Source organism: Terrapene carolina, unplaced genomic scaffold, assembly GCF_002925995.2.
Source record: "Terrapene carolina triunguis isolate 2854851 unplaced genomic scaffold, T_m_triunguis-2.0 Scaffold262, whole genome shotgun sequence".
NCBI lineage: Eukaryota > Metazoa > Chordata > Testudines > Emydidae > Terrapene > Terrapene triunguis.
In genome coordinates, this window is record NW_020664613.1 from 496,890 (window position 1) to 521,043 (window position 24,154).

General features: G+C 41.9%; 1 protein-coding gene across 1 annotated transcript in view; it reads right to left on the reverse strand.

The window, feature by feature from the left end:
* The window catches only part of CAPN8 (calpain 8), a 50,753-nt gene that overhangs the window by 12,843 nt on the left and 13,756 nt on the right, over positions 1 to 24,154 (reverse strand). The window contains exons 3-13 of the mRNA XM_026657670.1: positions 23,215 to 23,284; positions 14,001 to 14,119; positions 12,511 to 12,644; positions 12,022 to 12,190; positions 10,469 to 10,552; positions 9,605 to 9,690; positions 8,113 to 8,187; positions 6,603 to 6,763; positions 5,333 to 5,490; positions 3,334 to 3,345; positions 892 to 1,103 (exon numbers count right to left, since the gene is read on the reverse strand). Coding sequence (XP_026513455.1) covers positions 892 to 1,103; positions 3,334 to 3,345; positions 5,333 to 5,490; positions 6,603 to 6,763; positions 8,113 to 8,187; positions 9,605 to 9,690; positions 10,469 to 10,552; positions 12,022 to 12,190; positions 12,511 to 12,644; positions 14,001 to 14,119; positions 23,215 to 23,284 — 1,280 coding nt within the window. The remainder of the gene's footprint in view (positions 1 to 891; positions 1,104 to 3,333; positions 3,346 to 5,332; positions 5,491 to 6,602; positions 6,764 to 8,112; positions 8,188 to 9,604; positions 9,691 to 10,468; positions 10,553 to 12,021; positions 12,191 to 12,510; positions 12,645 to 14,000; positions 14,120 to 23,214; positions 23,285 to 24,154) is intronic.

The window sequence follows — 24,154 nt, forward strand, 5'->3', positions numbered from 1 at the left end:
AAAACAAACAAAAGGAAGTACTTCTTCACACAACACACAGTCAACCTGTGGAACTCCTTGCCACAGGATGCTGTGAAGGTCAAGACTATAACAGGGCTCAAAAAAGAATAAGTTCATGGAGGATAGGTCCATCAATGGCTATTAGCCAAGATGGTCAGGGATGCAACTCCATGCTCTGAGTGTCCCTAACCTCTGATTGCCAGAAGCTGGGAGTGGACGACAGGGGCTGGATCACTCGATAATTGCCTACTCTGTTCATTCCCTCTGGGGCACCTGGCATTGGCCACTGTCGGAAGACAGGATACTGCAGTAGATGGACCTTTGATCTGACACAATATAGCTGTTCTTATGTTTCCCAGGGCACTTTTTGACAAAGAACTTTTACTCTGTAGACCGCAGGTGGTGTTCAGATACTACAGTAGTGGGTGCACTAGAACATAGTTGACGACCCATTGCTCTATAAATGTGGGCTGGAGCACCCACAGAAAAAAAATAGTGGGTGCTCAGCACCCACTGGTGGGCTCTGCCAATCAGCTCCTTCCCCTCCCCCTCCAACACCTCCTACCCACTGCGGATCAGCTGTTCAGCGGCAGGCAGGAGGCGCTGGGGGAGGGGGTGGAACAGGGTGGGAAGAAGCGGGGTGGGGTGGGACCTTGGGGGAGGGGGTGCAGTGGGGGTCAGGCCTGGGGCGGAGTGGGGGTCGAGCATCCCCAGAGAAATGAGAAAGTCGGCGCCTGTGTGTGGATGTATTGACTTTGTGACACAAGTAGCCCTTGAGTTGGGGGCCTTCATGGTTCAACTCTCAAGACTTCCATGTAGTGTGGAACATTCCACCTTGTTCCTTGCATGCCTCACCTTGAGCAGAGAGAGAATTATGAAGAAGATACATACTGAGCTTTAGCCGGTTTCTCAGAGAAAACTCGAAGGCAGAACTCTCCATCTTTGAAAGGCTCGAATGTGGATGGCACAATGAGGTACTCTCCTTGGGGCAGTTTGAGACGGCCGGAGACTTCACGCAGGTTAACGTAGGTGTCAGACCGGGCTACTGGTCGGTGGGTTGTGAAGAAATCTCGGCTCAGATGGATATCTGTGTGATTTTGCAGCTGGCAACAATAATATTCTATTAAAAATCAACTGGATAAAGTCACCAGAAAGCCTAATTTCCCTGGTTCTATTTCATTGTTTAAAAACCATCCCCAGAACTTTATGTTAGCTGGAAGCAATATAACCTCTGAGTGTGGGTGAGGGAGACAAGCACGAACGTTCTGCCATATCAATATAATAAACAAACCCAGCACAACAGGCTGAACAACAGAAAAGGGACGGTGCTTAACTCTAGCAGGATCAAACTTTTTATATGCCTCTATAAGGTCTGTGAGACAATAGCAAATAGTACCATGTTAATGTGGACTCAGAGCTGGACAAATTATTTATTGTGAATAAGTTGTTCCACTAATTTAGCACTTTTTCTTTTCATGAATTGTTCGTGAAACTACTTTGATTTTTACAAATTTATTCAGCCTATGGGGTGTTTGCGAACTGTTCACTTTGACTATTCATGGCATGTGATTGGTCACCTAAGTCACATAGGGCTGGAGACAAAACCCCAGCCATGAGAGTGTTCATGTATAGCAACAAGGGACACAAATATGAACAAACCAAATGGCTATTCAGAATTCACACAGATGTTTGTTAGCATTGCAGCTCTAGCAGCCATGTAGCGTGGCTAACTCTCCGATTTCTTCGGTCACCTGTTTCACCAGCCTCACAGCCCTATCGTCTATTCCTTGCTTCTGACAGTAGCCATAATCCAAAACTGTGAATGGATGCAGGCTGTCCTTCAGCAACACTACAAACAGAATATTCTTTTTATTGGCTATGTTATGTGAGCTATGAGCTGCTGCAATGGAAACTTCAAGCACCTTCTATCTCTAACGGTAGGCATAAGGATAACATGGCTTGAGGTTTTCAAAGCCAATGAGGGGATTTAGCCACATAACTCCCATTAATTTCAATGGGAAATGTGTGGCTAATCCCCTAGTTGTTTTGAAAATTCCACTCAACATTTCCATGACTGATAATCTGGTTACACTTTACATAGTTTATTAAGCAAATTAGCCACTCATACCTGAACATCAGAATTAAAATAAGATCCCAGTGCTAAATACACCTTTAGAAAAGCCATTCAACTTACCTTTACTCCACAAACTTTTCCTTCAAAATGTGTGACTCATCAAGGCAATGATACAAGAAAGGTGGAGAATGTTTGACAGGGGATGTGCAGAATGCTTTACTGATAGTGTTTCTGGCTTGATTATAAAGCCAGGTCACAGAGTAAATGTGCTGTACTCATTTGGAAGGGTGATCAGTTGTAACTTCTTATATAAAAAATACTATATTTAACAATAATAACCCTAAACACTACAGTATCTCTGTTGAAAACTGTAGAATAATGTGGTGCCTTTTCTCTTTTTTAAAGTAAGGATTGGATTTTGGTATAATCAACAATTCAAACAACTAGATTATTTCTCCCTACCCAGTCTGAAGCTAAGCTACACTGCAATGAAAAATTAAGAAATCAGATTCAGCATTTTTTCAATGTACATGTTCCATTTCCCTTTGTGTCTGAAGCTGTAAACAGAGAGCAGATAATTGGTACATAGCTGCACTTTATGTTATTGGGCAAGAACAAAGGGGATGAAAAACACAGCAAAATTGGCAGCACAGAATGATACAGTCTAGTAACGAATATGGCTCTGTCTAGCTCCAAACACCCCTTTGTGGTCCTAATTTTAGAAATGGAAAGTCTCTTTATCTTAACATTGACACTTGATAGAGGACTGGGGAGGTAGAGTTGCATAAATTGATGACATTGTGCCCTTGCCCAGCAAAGAGAGAGGGACCCACAGAGTTTGTTATTTCTTTAAATAATGTAAGCTGGGTTTTCCTCTAAGCAGGAAAGGAAAATACAGTATGGACCCTGTTCTGCCATAATCTTTACTAGACACATAGATCCAATTCTGATCTTAGTTATCCTAAGATCAGTGGAAGTCAATGGAGTCACTCCATATTTAGACTAGTGTAAATGAGATCAAAATCTGACTGGGATGAAACCTCATCCTACAATTCCTTTAAAATGGCTATTCAGAAGGTGCAGTGTTTGTCTTCAAATATCAATTTAGTGATTAAAAAAAACACCCCTGTCACAGGTCTCCTGAAGGTTTGTGGTCAGTTTAGAAGGCACCATGCTTTAAGCAGCAGTTGTATTAAATTCTCAACCTTAACAGGTGGTGGTCATCTGGAGGATGGAAGTCTCCAATAGAATGTACATACCTCTTTAGGGACCTGCAAAAGAGAGAAGTTAATGAAAGGAGGCTGCTTAGTATCTTCTGTAGTCAGTTGGATGAAATGTTAACTAATGCCACATTTTATAGACTCAAATAGTTTGTCTTTCATTCCTATTTACTACCATTTAATGCAATTCTAGTCCATGCACAAAGTTCCTACTTGTGCTAGAACTGTTCCAAAGGAAAATTAGCCAAATCCTGAAATTCTTACTCAGAGTCAAAGAGAGCTTAGCTCAAAATTGTTTTGAAAATTTATGAGAACAGGCATAAAATCCATTTGCCCGCCATTACCATGATACTGATGAAAAATGTAATCATACTTTAATTACAAGTCAAAACAGATATTTGCCAGAAGGCAAATAGAGTTTTGCAAAGCAGTTTTAATCTGTGTAATTTAGCCCTTGATGAGTTAATAAAATAGGTACAAAGCACTGCTGTAATTTGCACTTATGAATATAGGACATGATTTTCAAAAGCACCCAAGTGATTTGAGAGCACAGATTTCAATGGGACTTGTGCTCCCAAGTCACTTAAGTGCTTTGGAAAAATTCACACATAGCCTCTTATAGAATGTCTTTTATGTATAGTTTAGATAGGAGTGCACTGGTTGGAGACTCATACCATATAAGAGTATAAGCCTGTGCACTCAGTTGTAGGAGATATTACTACTGTAATTGTCTTTCAGTTAGCTTCAGTGACATGACTTATATAAGATTTTACCAGACAGGTAAGCTTCAGTATGCACATTCTCTTTTCTTGTTATACACATATCTGCTCAGTGTTTTCCTGACTAGAGTAGGTCTTCCTTGGCCATAGTCTCAGCTGGAATAATATCCATCCATAGGCAAAAGAGCCAGTGGCAGCTTGTATCATGGATGAGTGTCAAGGTTAGAGGATTTAACAGCCCTTCCTTTCAAGATATAGAGTTCATTTGTTAAGAGTTACTAAATCTACCCTAACAAGTCAAAGATTATGAAGTGGGCAGGTGAGTGAGATATCTCCCAAGATAGGAATACACTAAGGCAGAAAGATTGTGTTTTGGTCTGACTGTGCTGATAGATAAGTATAGACAGCCATTCTTTAAATTTGCAAATTCTAGAATGCAAATGGATTGGGTTGCCTGGCATCAAACAGATGGCATGGCAAACACTGAGAGCTAGCTGTGTGCACAGACACTTTGGCACCAGGGAAAACCCTTGCTAGTTTTGTACCATTGCCACATTTTCAGCCCTGAAGAAAAACTATCCCACACATGCAGGAGATAAGGGAAGCAAAATGCACAAGCTACATTAGCAAAAGTTAGTCATTCCCATTAATGACCTTTGCCCATGGGAGTCTACACTACACTTCATGACATGATATCTGCAGAAAAGCAATGAATGATGGTATCAGTTGGAATTTCAGATTTTTTGTTTTGTTTCCATGGCATCACAGAAGTTAGAGATGGAAAAGTCCTAGTCCCATCTCCTGCCTCTGCAGGATTGTTCCCTACAGTATATTATCCAACTGTTTACACAGACAGTGGTGACACAAGTGTTATATAAAACCAGAAACCGACAGAACAATACTATGGTAGGTAGTGAAGCTAACACAATTTGCATATTCAAGGAAAAATAATTCAAGCGAACAGCATGAACTAGTGATGGGCCTAAAACGGAACCATTTATCTGGAATCTCCTTCCATTATGAAGCAGCACTGTTTAGGCTTTGCAAGAGAAAAGACCTGAATGAGATTTTTGCTAAATTAGCCACCTCCACTTTTGCAATGCTCTCTGTTAGAAATGGAATGGTACAAACCGTGAACCATTTTTCTGAACACTCCCATGCTATGGGGGGTCAGATCGAATGAGAGAAGGATTTGAACCATTTCACAAAACCAAAACCTGAATGAGGTGATGCTGAAAAGTCAAAAGCCTCCGTGAGCATTGCCCATCTCTTGAGGAGAGCACAGCATTGAGTAACCCCTTAAAAGGAACTTACTTTACCTGATAGAGAGAATAGCCAATACTGAGTAGAGCTTCCCCCATCTTCTTTTCTCTCCTGCGATTCTTCTGCATCAGGCCCACCAGCACAGTGCTTCCTTCATCATCATCATCTGGCTCATCCAGCTTGATTTTAAACTGAGGATTGGTCCAGTATGTCACTAAAAAAATCCCAAAGGAAAATGAAAGGAAAGAGTGTTTGCTTTCACTGCAGCTGAGGTCATTCTCATGAGAGGTACAGAAATAGCACTTTGGAGAGACCTTCTTTCGGGTTCAGTCAAACCTTTCCATTATATTATATGGTTCCATGTTTTCCCAGCTGTGCTGTATATTTATTTATGCAATAACAAATTACAAAGACATCTCCTGGGGAGTAATGACCAGCTGGGAGGAGCCGATGCCGTTAACACCAACCAGTCATTTAGGCCCAGAAAATGTCCTCTGCTGACACTGTTGTTGTTATAGGGCCAAATCCCAGAGGGCTTCTCTTCAGGTTTGATCTGAAAATGCATACCAAATTACAATACTCTTTGTCTCTGCAGTGTTGAATAGTGACTGTATTGTGGTTTCCACAATCCACTGGAGATTAGTCCAGTCAGAAGCATGAGTAGTACAGGCAGGGAAGGTGCATAAAGAAAAGCGACTGTGCAGTGACTTAACTGCTCAAGTGAGGAAAGAAACCCTGATGAGAAAATGAGTCTGAATCAGGTTTTGATTTAGACCACATAGGTTTGGGTTAATATCAACATGTGTAGAAAATAGGTAAAAAAAAACAAACCTAGAGAAGGAACTTCAGATCCAAACCCTTCTGGCTCTTAACTCATTTCTAAGCTTCTGTTTCCAAATTAGAGAGAAAAGGAGACGTGACCTATTTTCTGAATCAGACACTGATGCAGCCCAAGATGGCAGAAATCTCATGAAAATGACGGATCTCACAAGATTCCCAACCAGTCCTGATAATGGAAATCTCTTAATACCAGCTGATCTCATGAGATTTCTGCCATTTTTGGCTGAAATCTCATGAGAGCACTTGCAAGATTTCAACTTCATCAAACCCAAACAGACAGCCCTGATTCAGCTTTGAGCCTAGACCCTGGACTAAACCAATCCAGATCTTTGCTTCACCTCTTTGATCCAACTATAAAAACAGCAGAACAACACCCCATGAAACAACCCACATTGATGCTGCAACAGTGATACAACATGGAACCTGTGTTGGAAGAAATTGTATCTATTTCTTCACCACGCATACAAGTTTCACCTGAGTCTTTACCTGGATAGTTCTGGCAGCCACCAGCGGTAGAACCCCGTCTCCACTGACCACTGAATAAGGTCAGACCCCATTTATGGACCTTGTCACTCGTCAGGGTATCAGGAGTCAAGTTGCAGATCTCAAGCCGTGTAAACTGTCTTTGAAAATCTGAGAATGCCATCCTGACATCAAAGAACGCAAAGAGTCCACGGTGAATTCATGAACTTGGAACATGGCCAGACCCACTGTGAATTGACCCCTCTTCTAATGAGGCAGCAAATGGCAGACCCACAGGAGAATTACCTGAAATTCAGTCTAATTGAACTTTGAAACTAAAGTTGGCTTCTAGGAACCCCAACCACCCCTTTAAGGCAACAGTTCTCAATGACTAATATTCATTAAGGGCTCAATTGTGCCACCTTTGCTTATGCTGAGTCATACCTTTGTACCCAAATAATTTCACTGAAATCAGCTATGTGGGGAATGAGATACTACTCAGTGTAAGGGTAACACAATAGGGCCCTGTGAAAGAGCCATACATCCAAATAGTCCCAGAGATTTTTTTAAAAATTGGCTATACTTCCATTGTTGCTGTTTCTTCCACCCTCTGATAGCTCAGCCTGGGTAACATTCACCTCATTCTTACATTAGAAGATAATCAGGTCATGTTGCCAGCTGCCCAAGAGAGCAGGACACACTGTCAACAGATGTTCAAGCACTCTCTTGGGGACTGATACTATTCCTTGCACTCAGAGTCTGATTCTGATTTCACTTCCACTGGCATAAATCAGGTGTAACTCTATCAATGTCAGTGGAATTAACACTGAATAAATCCACAGCAAAGAAAATCTGAATCAGATCCTGGACACACAGCTTTGTCCCTGATTATCCACTGCCTTGCACCTTGTGTAGCTATTTACATTTGTGCAAAGAGGACAACTGCCATTCTAATCGAGGGTAGAGTTCTACAAAGATCAATTCAATATTAACCCATGTAACCAAATACTGGGCTGGATTTTCCACTCACTCCCAGTAAATAGATGCTACCTGAGCTATAAAGCTGAACTTCCTCACTACTATTTAGGCAAAATCCAAGCCTCAAAATATTGAGCATCTGAGCTACATCCTTGCCACCTCATCATGCTATAGAAACCCTAATATACAGGTAATACACCTCTACCCCGATATAACACTGTCCACGGGAGCCAAAATTTTTTACTGTGTTATAGGTGAAACCGCGTTATATCGAACTTGCTTTGATCCGCCGGAGTGTGCAGCCCCGCCCCATCCCGGAGTGCTGCTTTACCGTGTTATATCCTAATTCATGTTATATCGGGTCGCGTTATATCGGGGTAGAGGTGTATTTGAATGGGAAGGGAGATAACCAACAGGCTAATAACTCTCACACATCATGGCTGTGTTAGTAACCCTTTGGATAGTGGTATTTTCTCAACCACCATCCAAAGCAATGCTTACCAGGACATCTCCAAGTACAGTTTCCAAAGGATTAATCCCACTAAATGATTCTTACCAAAACTCTCCATCATCTGCTTGCTTATCCAGAGCCTGTTTTTGTTTGGGATCAATATAATTCCATTCTGGAGCACTGCAGGCAAAACACAAAAGGCAATAAGTATAGTAGTTACATTTTACTTTATAACAACTTCAGGGAGTTGGGATCTTTCTATAGTTACAGCTGATAAAAGTACATATTTCCTTCAATGACTGGATCCTTTACTCATCCCAAGGGCTGTGCAAAATGCAAATTGACTCTATATACAGTTGGAAATTATTTAGACAAGCTGGTCAAAGAATCAGGCTTTACATTTAACTGTATTTGCAGCAAATGAACCTTAAATTTAATCATAACTACAAGATGCAAGAATGCACAGATATGACTAGGACTAACTGGATGAAATTAAGAAAAGACTATCAGGAAATGTTTCTCAGTGTGAGATCTATTCTAATGTCTAATAGTCTCCCAAGCAGAGTGGTGAAACCTCCATTATTTGGGACATTTTAAAACAAGAATGGAGAAAGAGAGACTAGAAAATATACTGCAGGGAACAATCCTGCACTGCTCACAGGGAAGGACTAGGTATCCAATGCTTCTATTCCATCTCTATCATACTATTGTACAGTGGGCCAGATTCTGATCTGATCCCAAAAAAATCTGGAGTAATTCCATTGATTTCAGTGGAGATGATCCACATTAAAACAGGTATAACTGCGATCAGAATATGGCCCTGTACGTTTATATGAAGCATACTACTTTTTGGGTGAGCAAACCAGATCCAATGAAAACAAGATTCACCCAAAAGCTTTGCTCAAGTTGCACACAAACTCAATGCTATAATTTCAGCCCGCCGGGATAAGAAGCAGATATATCAAAATACTGCATGAGAAATTATTTTCATGGTATTTCCAACCTGACCAAACCCAAGAAAATCTTAGAAACGTTGTGACCATAGTTCTCATGAGATTCCAAGCCCAGCTTCCAGCCCAGAGCGGTTCAGATGGGTATTCAAATGTTTGGGTGCTTAGTTGAACCCAATCATAGCCTTTCGAGCTTCTCCAGCAGCAGTCAAACATTGCCCTTTCTTAGGCCTTGTAGTCCCATCAATGTCGATGGAGTTGCACAGCAATTTGGCTGTATTAGGTTTTCTAGCCATGGAAATTGATGGTATCTCACCAGCATCAGTAGGATACAGGCATGAGGAGAGTCACCTTGCGGAATGACATGGGTCTGACTTCCTTGGCCCTGTTCACAGCAAGAACTACAGACTACTCTCTACAAATAGAGAGCCCTGCCTGGGGTGAGGAGGAAAATCCCATGATGAGAACAGATCAATAGCCAGCACTGCTAATTTATTAATAATGCTTTATTTCTGACTAGTATCAATTGATTTAACATCTTTTCCAAATGTGCTGTGTGGCTTATTAACAGCAGATATTACCAATTTAATTTTAAAAGATTTTGGAACACAGTTATGAGAGGAATGCCACAGTATATAACAACCTACTTATCACTCCAGGCTCCGGTCCACTCCACTTCACCCCAGGGATTTCTAATCCTGACTAGCTTCTCTGGGCGCCCACGGTAGTTTACCTGTAGGATCCACAACAAGCAGAGTCTGAGCATTTTGTTAATTTACTCATTATCCTGTAGTATTTGCTTTTACATCTAGAGAAAAACAATTTGCACTCTTGTGGGATGGTCAGAGATAAAAAAACCACTAAATGTCTCCCACTCCCACCATCATTTTATTCTCCCCTTCACCACCAACCCAGCGCTACAAAAATAGCATTACTTACAGGCCTAATGGTGAGTCATACAATAGATGGGTAACATGCAAGGATGAGCATCAGCTACAACACAGCACAAGAGCTGCATTCTCCACAGCATGTGGCATTTCAGAAGATAGTGCAGCAGCATAAATGGTACAAAGTTATTTAGCAGAATCATCTCTATAATCACAATAGCTTGTGATATGTAGGGAAAGCTTGTGAAATGTAAGGTTCAAGTGAGTTTATAATATAGTCTGTTAGTACAATGTAGGTTGCAGGCTATGTTAATTCGCTGAGGAAAACTGGTTGGAATAAAGTCTCTGAGAGGTTATCACCAAGGGGAGAGATATCAAGCTAAAGAACTTTTACAGTCAATCTCTGTCTCTGTGGCTGTGAAGATGTTAGCAATATTTTCATATGGGTCACACATGGAGAGTCATCAGCAAGTTGTCAAAGGCAGTGTAGTATCGCAAACCCAAAATTATGTTGTGTGTTACACTGGTAAATCATTCTGTGTGATGGTAAGTTTCATCAACACTGTATAGGGCAGGTTTACCCATAGGAAACCTAATAGGTTTAGCCATTATGTATGAGCTTACCTCTTCTGCTCCTGTGAGAGAGTAAGCATGTCCCTTTACCAATTTCTTACTTGTGATAGCCTCAGTTTCAGCTGCACTCGTGATCTAGGACAACAAAAATGCTGTTATATATTGCACACACGCACAGTTTTAAAGACCAAATTAATACAGTTGCAGATATCTAAATGGATCATAAAGTATAAAAAAATCAACAATACAAACTATGTTAAACAGAAATGGATCCAAACCCTGGAGCTCAACTTTGTATCTCCAGAACACCCCAGTTCCAAACACATCTGTGACTTGGGGTGAGGGGGGGGCTGAAATCTGAATCCAAATCCAAACTTTCCCAACTTCAAATATTCAGGTCCAGTCCATTATAGAGAGAAGTTTCAGTTACTAACTTTTATGTGAACTCAGATCCAGAGCTCAGATCTGTTGTTTTGGTCGGAATCCAATAAGTCAATAATAAACTCAGCCTCTGGTGAATATAAAGGGCTCAGTATGCCAAGATTCAGATATACAACACTGACCTTTTTTACTGTGCAACTTACAAAAAAAAAAAAAAAAAGTTGAGGGGCAAGAGGAAGAAACGAATTTGAAAGATGTGGGCTTCTTTTAACCTATCTAATGTTTTCTATAACTGCTGAGACTGCCTATTACAGATGTCAGTGTTTTATAGGATTGAGAAATGGAGCCAACTCCAGGTTGTGTGTGGGGAAAAGGGCGAGTGTGGGTCTCAAATGACTGACCTAGAGTACCTCATAATAAAGCATACTTGAAAGGCACCACAGAGTGAATGTAAGACATTCTCAAAGAGTTTGTGTCTGTCTCCTTCTCCCTATTTGGGTGTCTGGGGCTGTAGGCAGGCAGCATTTGAATCCTAACAGTAGTTAGAATTGCATTTTAGAAGCTGGATGACCCAGGCAAATTACTCGTTTCTTTTCCAGTGTCAAAGGAATGTGGTCAGAGAGGAAATATCGTGGAGGAGTCTGAGCTGACATGCTGTCACTAGGTAAATCAGGCGTGGGGCAGACTGCCACAACTCTATGAGGGACTCATGCCATCACCAGTACATATGAGGCCGTGTCAGACATCAGGGCTAAATAGATAGTCAGGGAGTCAACATTAACCTAATATTTTTCAAGAAGTTTGTACTGATAATAGCACTTTATACATCTCTAGCTCTTTTAATCCAAGGATCTCAATAGCCCCAAATTAATAAAACCTCACACAATTCCTGTGAGATAGGTTAGCACTGCTATGCCTATTTTACAGATGAGTAAAATGAAGTGGCAATCAGAGGCAAAGTCAGGAATAGAACCTGGCAATATGATTCCTAGTTCCCAGCTCTAATTATTAGGCTCTTTCCTGAGCAGGGAGACACGATGGGTGGTTGCCCATATAGGACCTGAACCAAAGCCCACTGAAATCAGTAGAAAGTTTCCACTGACTTCAGTGGGTGTTGAAACAGGCCCTTCCATAGTAACAATGCCTGCTGCTGACCTGAGCTTTCCCTACTACACAGATCAGAGCTCTGATGGTGAAAGAGTAAAATATTGGCAGTATCTCACATCAATGGAGCAGCCAAGCAATGACCCAGCTTGCAGGGCCTTCTGGATGATCTGATATAGGTTTGGTGGGGCCTTCCTCAGATCGTAAGACTCAGAGATGCCACCCGTGAAATCCTCAAACCCTTCTGTAGTGGAGCCTCCTGTGAGAGCCTCATATGAGCCATTCAATCTATGGGGAAGAAAATAAGATAACAGACATGCAATAAGGAATATCCAGCCAGTTTCCACACATACGTCACAGTTGCATTACAGAAATAACAGTTTCACAGGTGTTACTTGTGAAACTAGCAGATAAAACATTTTGAGGCAGAAGGTTGGCAGTGCTCCCTGAAGTGTTTGTGGGAAACAAGAAATGGTGTGGAGAGAGGAAGGAAAGGAATAAGACACTGACACTAGGGCAGAATGTGTTTGGGCCTGGCACTGGCATGGGTTGAGACAGTCACATTCCTCGCACTTATTATGGCCTCCCTCAGAATTAGCCCCACTTACTTAGCGTAGGCCTTCTCCAGCAGGGCGCTCCAGAACTCATTGCCTTCCTCTGAGTGAAGGAAGAGCAGCTGCCCATTTTTGGTGGGCAGCCTGTCATCAACAACAACATCCACCCACTCCCCAAACTGCCAGAACTAAGGAAAGAAAGAAAGGGTGGTTAGAGCTGTGTGCTACAGTTACCTCCCTGCTAAAAATCCTCCTGCCACTCTCTGCTTCTCACTGCCCCTTGTGCTATGGAACAGTCTCCCACTTCTTGTTGGCCATTCATCTTCTCTTCTCCATCTTCACATCCCTCATGAAAACCCACTTTGAGGAATCCTTACTACACTGGACTCCTCCCTATTGATTTCTCCTCAGTCTCCCATATGTGAACTGTTGTCTGCGTTTTGTCCCATCCATATTACGCTGCACATCATTTGAGACAGAGACCAATGTTTTTTCTATTCTCTGCTTTACTATATTCTGTAAGGCTTTGGTACATTTACAAGCACTATGTGAAGATTTATTAATAATAATATTAATGCTGCCTTGGATGGAACATCTAGAACATTCTCATAGTGTGGTCCATGGAGTACTTTTGGTGTCCACAAAGAGCTGGCTGGCAGCTGGGATGCATTAAGACCTAAATTTTCAAAAGTACTTTAGGGTGCCCAACTTGAGGCACCCTGAAAAGGCTTCATTTTCAGAAAGTGCTGTGCACCCACCCACAGAAAAAATAAGGCCCCCTTAAAAAGTACTTCAAGTTAGGGCACCCAAAAACACTAGTCACTTTTGGAAATGTAAGCCTGTGTACTTAGCTAATATTAATTCTCTGAGTAAGCAACTGCTGGAGTTGCCACCAGGATGTTATGTGGTCACAAATGAGAGGGGAGATGGACAACCTGACAAAGATTGGGAGGCAGGCAAATCCACAGGACAGTCTCCCTGCTGAGATGAAATGTGTCCTACACTGTGAAAAAGTTGGAACCTGATCTAGAACATTCTGCTCTACATCACAGTGGTATTAATCTGGCCATTAATGGCTATTAGCCACGATGGGTAAGGAATGGTGTCCCTAGACTCTGTTTGTCAGAGGGTGGAGATGGATGGCAGGAGCGAGATCACTTTATCATTACTCTGTTAGGTTCACTCCCTCTGGGGTACCTGGCATTGGCCACTGTTGGTAGACAGGATACTGGGCTAGATGGACCTTTGGTCTGACCCAGTACGGCCATTCTTATGTTCTTATGAGTGACTTTCTTGCCACCATTGGCGCAGCACTGGGTTTACACAGGTGTAAGAGAGCAGAATTCTAGCCCACTGAGTATGTATAATTGCATTTTGTTATAGTCTCCTCTATTCTCCCCCTCCCTGTCTATCTCACTTGCACACCTTAATTGCTGAATATCTAACTTGTCATCAGCAATGAGACAAGCTACATTTACTTAAATATTGGATCTTTCTTTTGTTCCTCACATCTTGATCCTGTTTGATAGATTAGCAAGAGTTACCTGGAAATGAAAGATCCCAGCGTAGTTCTTCTGGAAGCTCTGATCTTTGGGAACAATTCGATTCAGGATTTCTTGATCCAAGGTAAGAGATGCAATGGCTGCTAGGAGCCAGCAGTCACCTAGGAACATGCAAGTTTCAAGATAGAAATGTGCATCAATAAAATAGGGCCTTGCAGTTTCCTCATTTCGCCCTACACCAATACTTGAAATACCCTTTGAATAAAATGCCAAAGTACAGTGTCCTGTGAGATCCTATTGGAAGTCTAGTTGCTGGGTTGTTTTGTTTGTTTGTTTTTAAATATATCTGTTCTGCTTATTTTTCCGGGGGGGGGAGGGGCAGATTCTGGCTTTTGTATTTTTAATACAATTACACCCAAATCTTGATTCAAATTCTGCCAACGTTTCCAGGGCTGATGACAGTAGTGGATTTGGTGTTCCATTTCAAGTTTTATTTGTGTTTAGACCATATTTTTACGTGCTTTTTAATGCCTTCAGGGAGCAATTTATGTGGCTGAAGCAATGCAAGATCTGGGCTTCCCACAACATTTTAATTTCTGGATGATGGAAATACCATGGGGGGACAAAAAAACAGACTTCATGTTCTTTCATGGCCCCAAATGGCTCCCTGAGGCATTAGAAAAAGATCAGGTTAACAAATACTACTTCTGAGATATTTGGGTTTAGCCCAGCCTTTGTTTCTTCATGTGGACACACATAGCAATATCATCAGTTGGTGTAAATCAGCAGCTGAGGATCTGGCCCGAATAGTCTAAACTGGCGTGTGCTTTAACATCAGAGGGCAGCAGTTAACTTCTTAAAAATTAGATAAGTGTATTCACTGTAGCAGAAGATCCAACCCAGTCCTGTGAGATGCTGGGAGCCGCATGCCCTCAACTGTCACTAGCTTGAGGTTAACCTGGAATGGGAATGAAGGTGCCCAGCACCTCATAGTATCAGAAGCCTAATTAGGAAACTGCTGATGGTTAAACTGCCCCCCAGAAAATTCTGAGACCTGTTTGTATCAGTTCCCATAGAAGTGCCCATCATTTAGCGAAGTGTAACTCTCAAACTAAAACATGCATAGCTCTCCCAGCATTGTAGTTCGTGTTTTAAGGCCTGGCTCTTTAAAAAGAAAAAAGAAAAAAAAAGTTAGCTGACATGAGAGGAGATGAGAAAGATAGTCCCCCTCCCCCACACACACAATGCTGGTCCAAAGGGTAAGGAAATGCCATACTGGTGTCACCATGTTTCCAGGATACCAGCAGGCAGCATGAGCGTATTTCAGTACCGCTTTGCATACATGCAGGGTCCATACATGTTGCTAGCACTGAGCTCTAGTATCACACATGTTTTGCCCCACATGAGCACTGTTGAAGAAGCAGAATTAATCATAGTCCTTATGGTAGCAGGAGGATGTGGTAGAGGAGGGGCTCCTGATGTGGAGAGGAAAACAACAGCTTTTGAAGTGGGGATTTAAATCCTCATCTTTCTATGTATCCCTGCTACTGGCTCCCCTGCCTCCCAGTTCGTCAGCTGCTGCTGGCCTGCTCTGAAGCACACAGTGCTATCTTTGAGGAGATGGTGGAGCAGCTCTTCTGGTATTCCTGCTATAACAGCATCCAGCAGAGAACAGACACAGCCAATTGGTAAGGAGGAGGTAGAGTTCTCCCCATATGTGATATCTGGAAATGCCTCCTCTGTGTTACAGGCCAGGCTGTTGTAACGATTGAAATAGAGCCTGCCCCATTAACTACTGAGTGTCAGCAGCTGGGATTTGCTTAACCTCAAGGATGGCCACCTTGGGAATGTTTAGTCAGCACAAAACTATGTAGACTCTTCAATTAAATGAGAAGCCTTCCCTGTGCTAATTCTGAGTGTTACTATAGTAATGTAAGGTCCTGTTCTCCTAGGACAGCGCGCGTGCCCACAAAGTGAAGTCCTTCACAAGAATTCCCCATGGGAAATCTCTCTCTGTCCTAGCATTTAGGCAAATGCCAGCAAATTCCATCACTCAATCATTTCTACTTCCTTCAAAAGAGGCTGGATCAGAAAAATATGGGATCTTGCATGTTGTTCCAGTTAGGAGGAAAATTTGATGATGGAGTCAGGGACCTTTTAATGCATCTTGTTTATTTACAAGGAGTGTTCGAAGTCCTGTTTCTCTGAACAGAGGAGGAACCAAACAATAGTTTCCTTGCTCACAGCACTAACCATCTTTTAGCCAGCGCCAGACCCATAACCCCTCTTTCTAGGCTTCTCTCAGGGTCACACATCATTCTTGTCCAGATTGTGTATGGAGCTTCATTCTCTGTTTGTATGTGTGCTTTTCTGCTTCTCACAACAATATCAGCAAAGCCCTCTGCCCACATAGTACAAATTCCTGAGTAGCCTTTGGTGAGCCTTTTGTTTTAAGCAGTGCCATGTGCCTGTGCTTTGATTTAGAGACCACTATTCCTTTATAACAAAACTTAACGTAACTGTTTCTACTACCTTAAATGAAGGGCAGCAGTTACACCCACCAGCATGCGTCATGAGCTTTAATCCAAACTATAACTATATTTTAGATAGACATTAAGGGCTGGCGTATCCACCCACAACTCCCACCAAAAGAACTACATTGCTTTTAAGTGGTACCATTTCTTATTTTGGCGCAAGTCTATATGTGGATATTCTTATTTCAGAATAGAACTGTCCTATTTAAAATGAAACTGTATGATAGCCATGCACAGCCTGGCACTGAAATAACAAAAATGTGAATAAACCCCATTTCGTTATTTTGGCGCAAGTTTGTGGATAGATCAGCCCTCAGTCAGGTATTCTCAAATAAGGAATCATGGTTCAACACTGACCTCAATGCTGCACGTCAGACCCTTCTCACCCCGCAGGGCCCTGTAGACTTGAATGTGGCTCAATGAGGGTGCTGGAATTAGCGATGTCAAAGCATTTTCAGGATTGGGCCTAAGTTACTTAGATCAAAGAGCTAGGCTTACTTACAAGGTAAGCTTTGGGGGCAGGGACCATCTCTGTTTGTACAGTGCCTACACAATAGAGCCCTGGTCCTGACTGGGGCTGTTACGCATCACTGCAATAACAATAACAATACATGGATAGTTATCAAAATCTCACTAATTAAAATGTGAGTGTTCTGTTTTTAGAGAGGCTGACAAAGCCATTTTTCTAATCCCACTCGATGGCAATTTTCACAGCTTTCTGGTGCTCCTACCAGTGTGTGCCTATGATATAGTTCAGAGCTCAGACACCTCTCTTTGAAACCTAAACAAATACCTATGCAGCACCACCAAAGCCTGCCAAGGCAAGGTGTACAGGGATAGTGTTGCTGATTAGAAATCAGCTTTCAAATACTGAGGGAAATTTGGCTTCAGTTTCCTAGAAAGTGAATTTAGTAAATCCAAAGAGAAAAAAGGACTCATCGAGAACACATACTTAACTGAAATACATTTGAAGTGCAGTCGTAGTCAGAAAAGTGCCTGTGTTAAAATTATCTGTATAAAGCCTATCTGCTCACCATGTGCCTTCAGGTCATATCTGTTTGGTTTACAGATGCAAGAAAGTTTTCACTACTGTGAGCCTCACAGAGCTAACCCAGCTATGGCAGCATGAGCTGGATTCTCTCTGTCTCATACATCCCAAACATGCCCTTGTGGCCTGAGGTCACTCTGCAAGCACCCTGCCTCAGTTTCCCCTACACTCAGGCTTCTCAATAACTCCACAAAGGCCAATAACAATGCCCCTTCGTGGGGTCTGGTTTATTAACATAAAATAAACTCAAAATAAAATCTCTTCCCCCGCCCAGTCTCACACTGGGCACTGCCCCTCCTCCCTGAGGTTTGTCTATCTTTAAGTTTGTAAGTTGGAGCTTTTTGACCCACCCCAGTATCTGCTCAGTCTCTCCCCTCAGCCTACTCTGGGATCCTTTAAACACTCCCTGCTCTTTGCTGAGCCTTCCTACCTGGAGTCTTCTCACAGCAGCTCTTCCCAGGCTTCTCTTCTGGTTTTGGCTCTCAGCCCTTCCTAGCTTGACCTTCTTCCTGGTCAAGCGTCTCCTGCAGGACCCTCCTGCTCACTGCTGTTCTGCTCTAGCCTCTGCCCATACTTCCTCTTCCCTTCTGGCTCTTTACAGAGACCAGTTGCCCTCTATCCACAAGGACAAGTGCCAGTACAGGACCTTTACTACTGGCGATAAATGCGCCCGAAAGATTTCAGCTTGACTCTCAGATCCTAGGTTGAGTTTGTGATGCAGGCAATATGCAATTTTTTTTTTACTTGTGAAGTGAGCAAATTGATCTGGAGTTTGTGAGAAGAAATAAACATGAAATCCCACAATGTCACTTTTAGAATTACTGTATTGACTATCCCCTACATTTAAATCAAATTGTTCCTTCTTCACAACTGTACCGTGCTAACTGATGTTCTCTTAGAGCAATGCTGTCAGCTTCCTGATTTGATAAAATAATCTCATTGAATGCTACATCTGTGGTAATCTTGGAACTCTGACTCAGAGTCCTGTATAATTATATGATATTTGCTGTACTGCACTCATGGTGACTATAAAATAAAATCCACACAGAGGCTTCTTTCACTAATGCTAAAATTGTCTAAACTGGTAAGAATTTAATTCTCTAGTCAATGATCTAGTCAAGCAGAGATGGACCCAAACTGAAAGCCCAGACTGGGGGGGGGGGGGGGGGGGGAAAAAGGGAAAAAAAAAACTCCCCACATTTAGAGTTTTTGAAACCCAGATCTGAATTTTGCGGCTCAGAGGCATCTCTGTATTAAACATTTCCTGCTATTTCAGCAAGCCCTTAAGCTCAGAATAGATCCCAGGCAAAATGCTCTCACTCTCTTAGTTCCCAGCCTGTGATCCTTTCCTTCAACATCTGCCCTCTACCCAGACTTGACTCTCAGTTCTACCCTTCACTGCCAGCACGTGCCACGGAGCTCACAGCCCACAGACTAGACTACCCGACTTCTGCAGTGCAGTGGATTACAATACATTAGGTCAACAAGTTTACTACTTTTAAAGGAGGCCTGTTGAAGTTTTGTACTAAAATGAGTTAAACTCTACAATTGTGCGTTAAATGCTGCAAATAGAAGCGGTGCAAAGGGACATTCAACAAAGAAATAAGCTTTTACGTTCCTCAAAGACTATCTAGTTGGCCTCAGATCCCCTGATCCCCAGAATGCATCAGTCTGTGATATAGCAGCTATCAGAAACCCCACAGCCTATGGAGATGGGCTTTATGAGGGTAAACATATTATACAATGAAACCTGTCACAGAAACCACTAGTATTAAGCATACTCCTGTGTTAAGAGGCCAAAAAGAATCCCCAAATATACTGAGTACAGTTCAGATCCACCTTTACTAGAAGACATCTCTCACAGCTAGGTTTTTGCCTGAATGGGCACTTTAGCTATGCATATATAATTGTCACACACAGAGAGAGTGTGTATGGGACAGATCTTCAACTGGTGTAAACAGGCATAGCTCTATTGGCTTCGATGAGACTACACCCGTGTACACTGGCAGAGGAGCTGGCCCTCTGTTTCTAAAGTGTGTACAGCGCTTCAGGAGCCTTCAAGATGAACAGCACTTTATAAATGCAAATGGCATGGATCTGGAAAGCTACTTTAAGTGTATTTTTATCCCAGTGGATGTAAAAGAATATTTATTTTTAAAAAATAAATCTCTGCCACTTGCTATTTGAGGCCTTCACCAAATAATTTTGGGGTTAACTTATTTGGATTGCTGTAAGGAAACTTCACAGGTCACCTTTAAATAATAGAGTGTGTGTGACTCTGCATTTTAAGTTGTAACGAGGCCATCAAAAAGCAATGGTTCAAAGAGTGCATTTAAAATATTTCCAGTCTTTCAAGTTCCTATCAAACTCGCCACGCTGATATTCATCTAACTTACGCTGTTGTCAAAGAAATAAAGTTTAATGGAGTGAGACTGTAACTCTACAAGCCCAGACCTGTAGTGTTCTTTTTAAAAGCAAAACATGTCACAAAGAAGTATAAAAAATGGGGTTTATTCCCCTAAGAGACTAGTCAGTGGGTCACACAGTTGACTTATGTAAATATGTAACCAGGGTTTGTTTCAATAAAAGCGTTTTACATACAGGGCTTCATAATCAGCACTTTGATATTCAAGCTATTAGATTAAATAACAAAGAGGCCCACAGTAGCCTCAGCAGTGTTAAGCAACTACCACCTGAACATTAAAAGATATGCTCCCTGGTTATGCTCCGAACTCAAGTCGATTTTATTTACAGTAACTCCTCACTTAACGGTGTAGTTATGTTCCTGAAAAATGCAACTTTAAGTGAAACGATGTTAAGTGAATCCAATTTCCCCATAAGAATTAATGTAAATGGGGGGGTTAGGTTCCAGGGAAATTTTTTTTTGCCTGATAAAAAGCATTATATACATTTTAAATAATTTTAAACAAGCAATTTCATACAGGTATAAGTTTTAAACAATGTTAAAGAAACAATTTAATTCTACAATTATCACTGCTGAGTATGAAGCTTGGGGTGGTGGAGTCAGAGAGTGGAAGAGGATGGATTGTCAGGCTGCTCCTCTTGCTGTTCTTGCAAGCACAGGCACTGACTTTGCCGGGGGCAGGGGGCTCAACCCTCGGCCCATCCACTCCACGCCTTCCCCCAAGCCCCCACCCTTGACCCGCCTCTTCTCCCTCTCCCCCTCCTCCCCCTTTACTTCTCACGCTGCGTCCTCGCTCCTCCCCCCTCCCTTCTGAACACCGCCAGCCAGCTGATTGCCGCGGGCAGGAGGTCGGGGGGGAGGAGGGAAGACGCTGATCTGCGGGGTCTGCCAGTGGGCGGGGGGCGCTGAGGGGGGGGCAGTGTAGGGAGGCTGCCAGCTGTGGAGAAAGCAGGCAGCCAAACAACGTAAGAGTGGAGCATTGCACAACTTTAAATGAGCATGTTCCCTAATTGATCAGCAACGTAACAACATTAACTGGGACGACTTTAAGTGAGTAGTTACTGTATGTATGTATGTCTTTTTATAAAGGGACAGAGTACTGTGGAGCTGATAGAAGCGATTCTATACAGAGATGCAAGCCGGCCATCATTATATTATCAGCCTGATTTTCTACTCTTCCCACAAGCCACAAAGGATTGTTTTGAGAGATGGGCTCAAGCCAGACAATTTTGATTCCGATTTCAAGAACCTCCCCAAAAGTTATGGAGTGATCAGCTCCACGGCTTTGGGGTTCTGCCCACAGGACTCTGTTAGGAAATCTCAGAAACATGCCCCACTCCCTAATTCAGAGGAGGGGGATTAGTTTTGGCCCATCTTTATTATTCCTGCTATATGATTTACTTTGGCATTAGTCCACGTTGAAAGTCTGTTTGCAAAATGCCACAAGGCTGTCAGACTTCCACGCGGGGGCTGAAATGAAGAAGGTAAAGAAGGAGCTGGAACAACTGGCCCTGAGGGAGCCTGAATTCTATTTATGGCATTAACTAAAACGATGTTTGTATGTCAGACCAGACAAGGCTGGAAGTATGCTCCAGTCCCTTAGCTTGTAAGCTGCCATGGAAAAGAGGTTTGTATTCTGGGCATGTAAAAAAATCCACATCCATTACAGAAACTTCATAGACTGTGATGCTGACAAGAAATGGAGCCTTTACTATTCTTACTGAACAACCCTCTGAAAATGCAGTAAGAGATCTCCTATGCCCTGATCCAGCGTTAAGTGAGTAAATATTCTGGCGCAAGTATATGATGGTGCCTCTTATTTTTAGCAATTGGAACACACACACTGAGGGATTTTCTAGCAATTGCTTTAATGAAGCTGTGTTTACTGGGGCAGCACTTGTGTCATTTACTGTCAATGACTTGCAGAAATGGCATGAATCTTATTTGCACAATTGATGAGACTGAGGTATGGTTAGAACTACTGCAGTAAGCACCTTGGAGGGGAGGGAGCTCAGACGCAATGTAACTAATCTATCAAGTTCTTATTACAGGGCTTTCAGAATTTTAGGCTGTGTGTGTTGGCAGGAAAGCCTGTAATGCTGCTGCTGCTGCTGCTGTTTTCCAATGATGGATCTTACCAGTTGGGTAGCAAAGAAAGAAGGAATGTGTTGGGTTAGAATAAGGCCTTAAAAAGGAATAAAAAAAAACAGTTAAAGCCCCTATTAAAGTTCTATGTAAAGCAGCATTCGAAAAGCAGGTAAGGAAGAGTCAGCTTTGCTATGATGGATGATAAAACGTCTTCCAAACATTAATCAATGCTGCTCTGCAATTCAAGGAGAAATGTTTGGTGCCACCTTGCCCTGCTATATTTAAACTGTGCGCCTGGTGTATGGTCTCCCCTTTCTTTCTCCATTATTTGCTCACTGTTCTGCACCAAATGCTGTAGAAATAGAATGTTCAACATGAAATTGGAACAAATTACTTGTTAAGGAGGACCCTGCTGAGCTGATGTGCTCCGTTAATTTCTGAACGATGTGGTCAGCATTCCTAACTCATGGCCACGACCAGATGGATTGTCCTGCCCGTATGTTGATATGGCAGATAATGGCACTGACCACTGTTGTTAAGGTTGTAAAACAATTTCCATTTTAACCCCTTGTTCTCATACACTCAGACTTTCGGAAATATTGAGCTTCTGGGATGAAATTGTCCATGCTCATTACCTGCTCTAAGGTGAAATTATTTGGAAAGTCTGAATAAAATCCCCCAATTATTTTAAAGATATGACAGGGTTTTTAAAAAAACCCAAACACATTTTTATTGTAAAGTTATGACGGGGTTAAAAAAATCCCACAAGCACATATTTTTCCCTAGTATAAAAATTTCTTACTTTTTAAAGTGATAACTCAAAAATAGCTGAACTTCAAACTTGCTATGTAAATAGGAATGAATGAGCATTATGTGTGCTGTTATGTGCATATATGTGTGAGTTTGGGAGGAAATGATATAAAAACCCCTTCTGTGGATCATCAGCAGGGTTTGAACCTGTGACCTTCAGCACAGATTTCAATTATTTGATCTAAAAGAGTAATTCCATTAGCTGGTAGAAGTAGTAGGTTCTTGCCTTTTTGCTTCTGTGTAGTGCAGAATGGAATAAACTTAGGTAGTGTGTTACACGGCTTTTCAAATAACAAAAGGTATTTTCCTGTCTCTAAAACAAGCAAAATTCTGCTCAATTACTCTACTCACCCAAGATCCCTTGGCGAATGTCTGTCCGAGTGGCTCCTCCAACTATAAACTGAGGATTGGTACATAACTCCTGAAAATAATGTTGTTAAATTCATGTTATTCTTGGTGGTCTGACAAAAGCTGCAGTTTGTTTCTGACCCATATTATTTCAATTCAAAATCCAGAAAAAGAAAAATATGTAAACATTTCCAATATATTTAAAAGATCAAGATTAAAAAAAAAAACATTGGAAAAGTGTTCTTTGCCTGTGTTATTAGCAACATCTCAGGTTATGAAAACTCAGCTGAACTTTAAATTCTAATGTACTTTACACCCTTTGAGCCAAATCAATGCCCTTACTCAGTCATTTCTGCCATTGACATCAATGAGAGTTTTGCCTGAATAGGGAGTGAGTAAAAACTGAGAAGGAACTTCAGGGTTTGGCCATTTTTTGTTTACTTTGCAGTTCACTGAGCTCAATCAACTGAAGTAGGTTGGTCAGTTTCACTTTCTGGTACTCAGGCACTAACATCCTGCTGTTATTTGGGCTAGTGTTTGAACTTCCCACACCTATTTTCAATGCAGTGAAAGAATACATATGCAAACATTTCTATTGCTAGTAGCTTTTGTAATTCTCCCACTTTTTCAGAATCTTCTTTTGGGGCCAGCCAGGGATTTTACGTTAGAATGTCTTTTCTCTCCACTGCAAGTCTGAATAGCCCTCAAGTTACAATTAGGGATGAAATTGTCCATACCCACTACTTGCTCAAAGGTGCAATTGTTTGAAAAGTCTGAATAAAATCCTCCAATTATTTTAAAGTTAGGACATGGTTTAAAGTCTCCCCATTCTCTCCAAGGACAAAAGTCTTCACTTGCTCTGAGCACTTCACGTGAGTTTCTAAATGAAGGTGATAAGCAGGGCCAGCTCTGGCTTTTTGGCCGCCCCAAGCAAAAAAAAAAA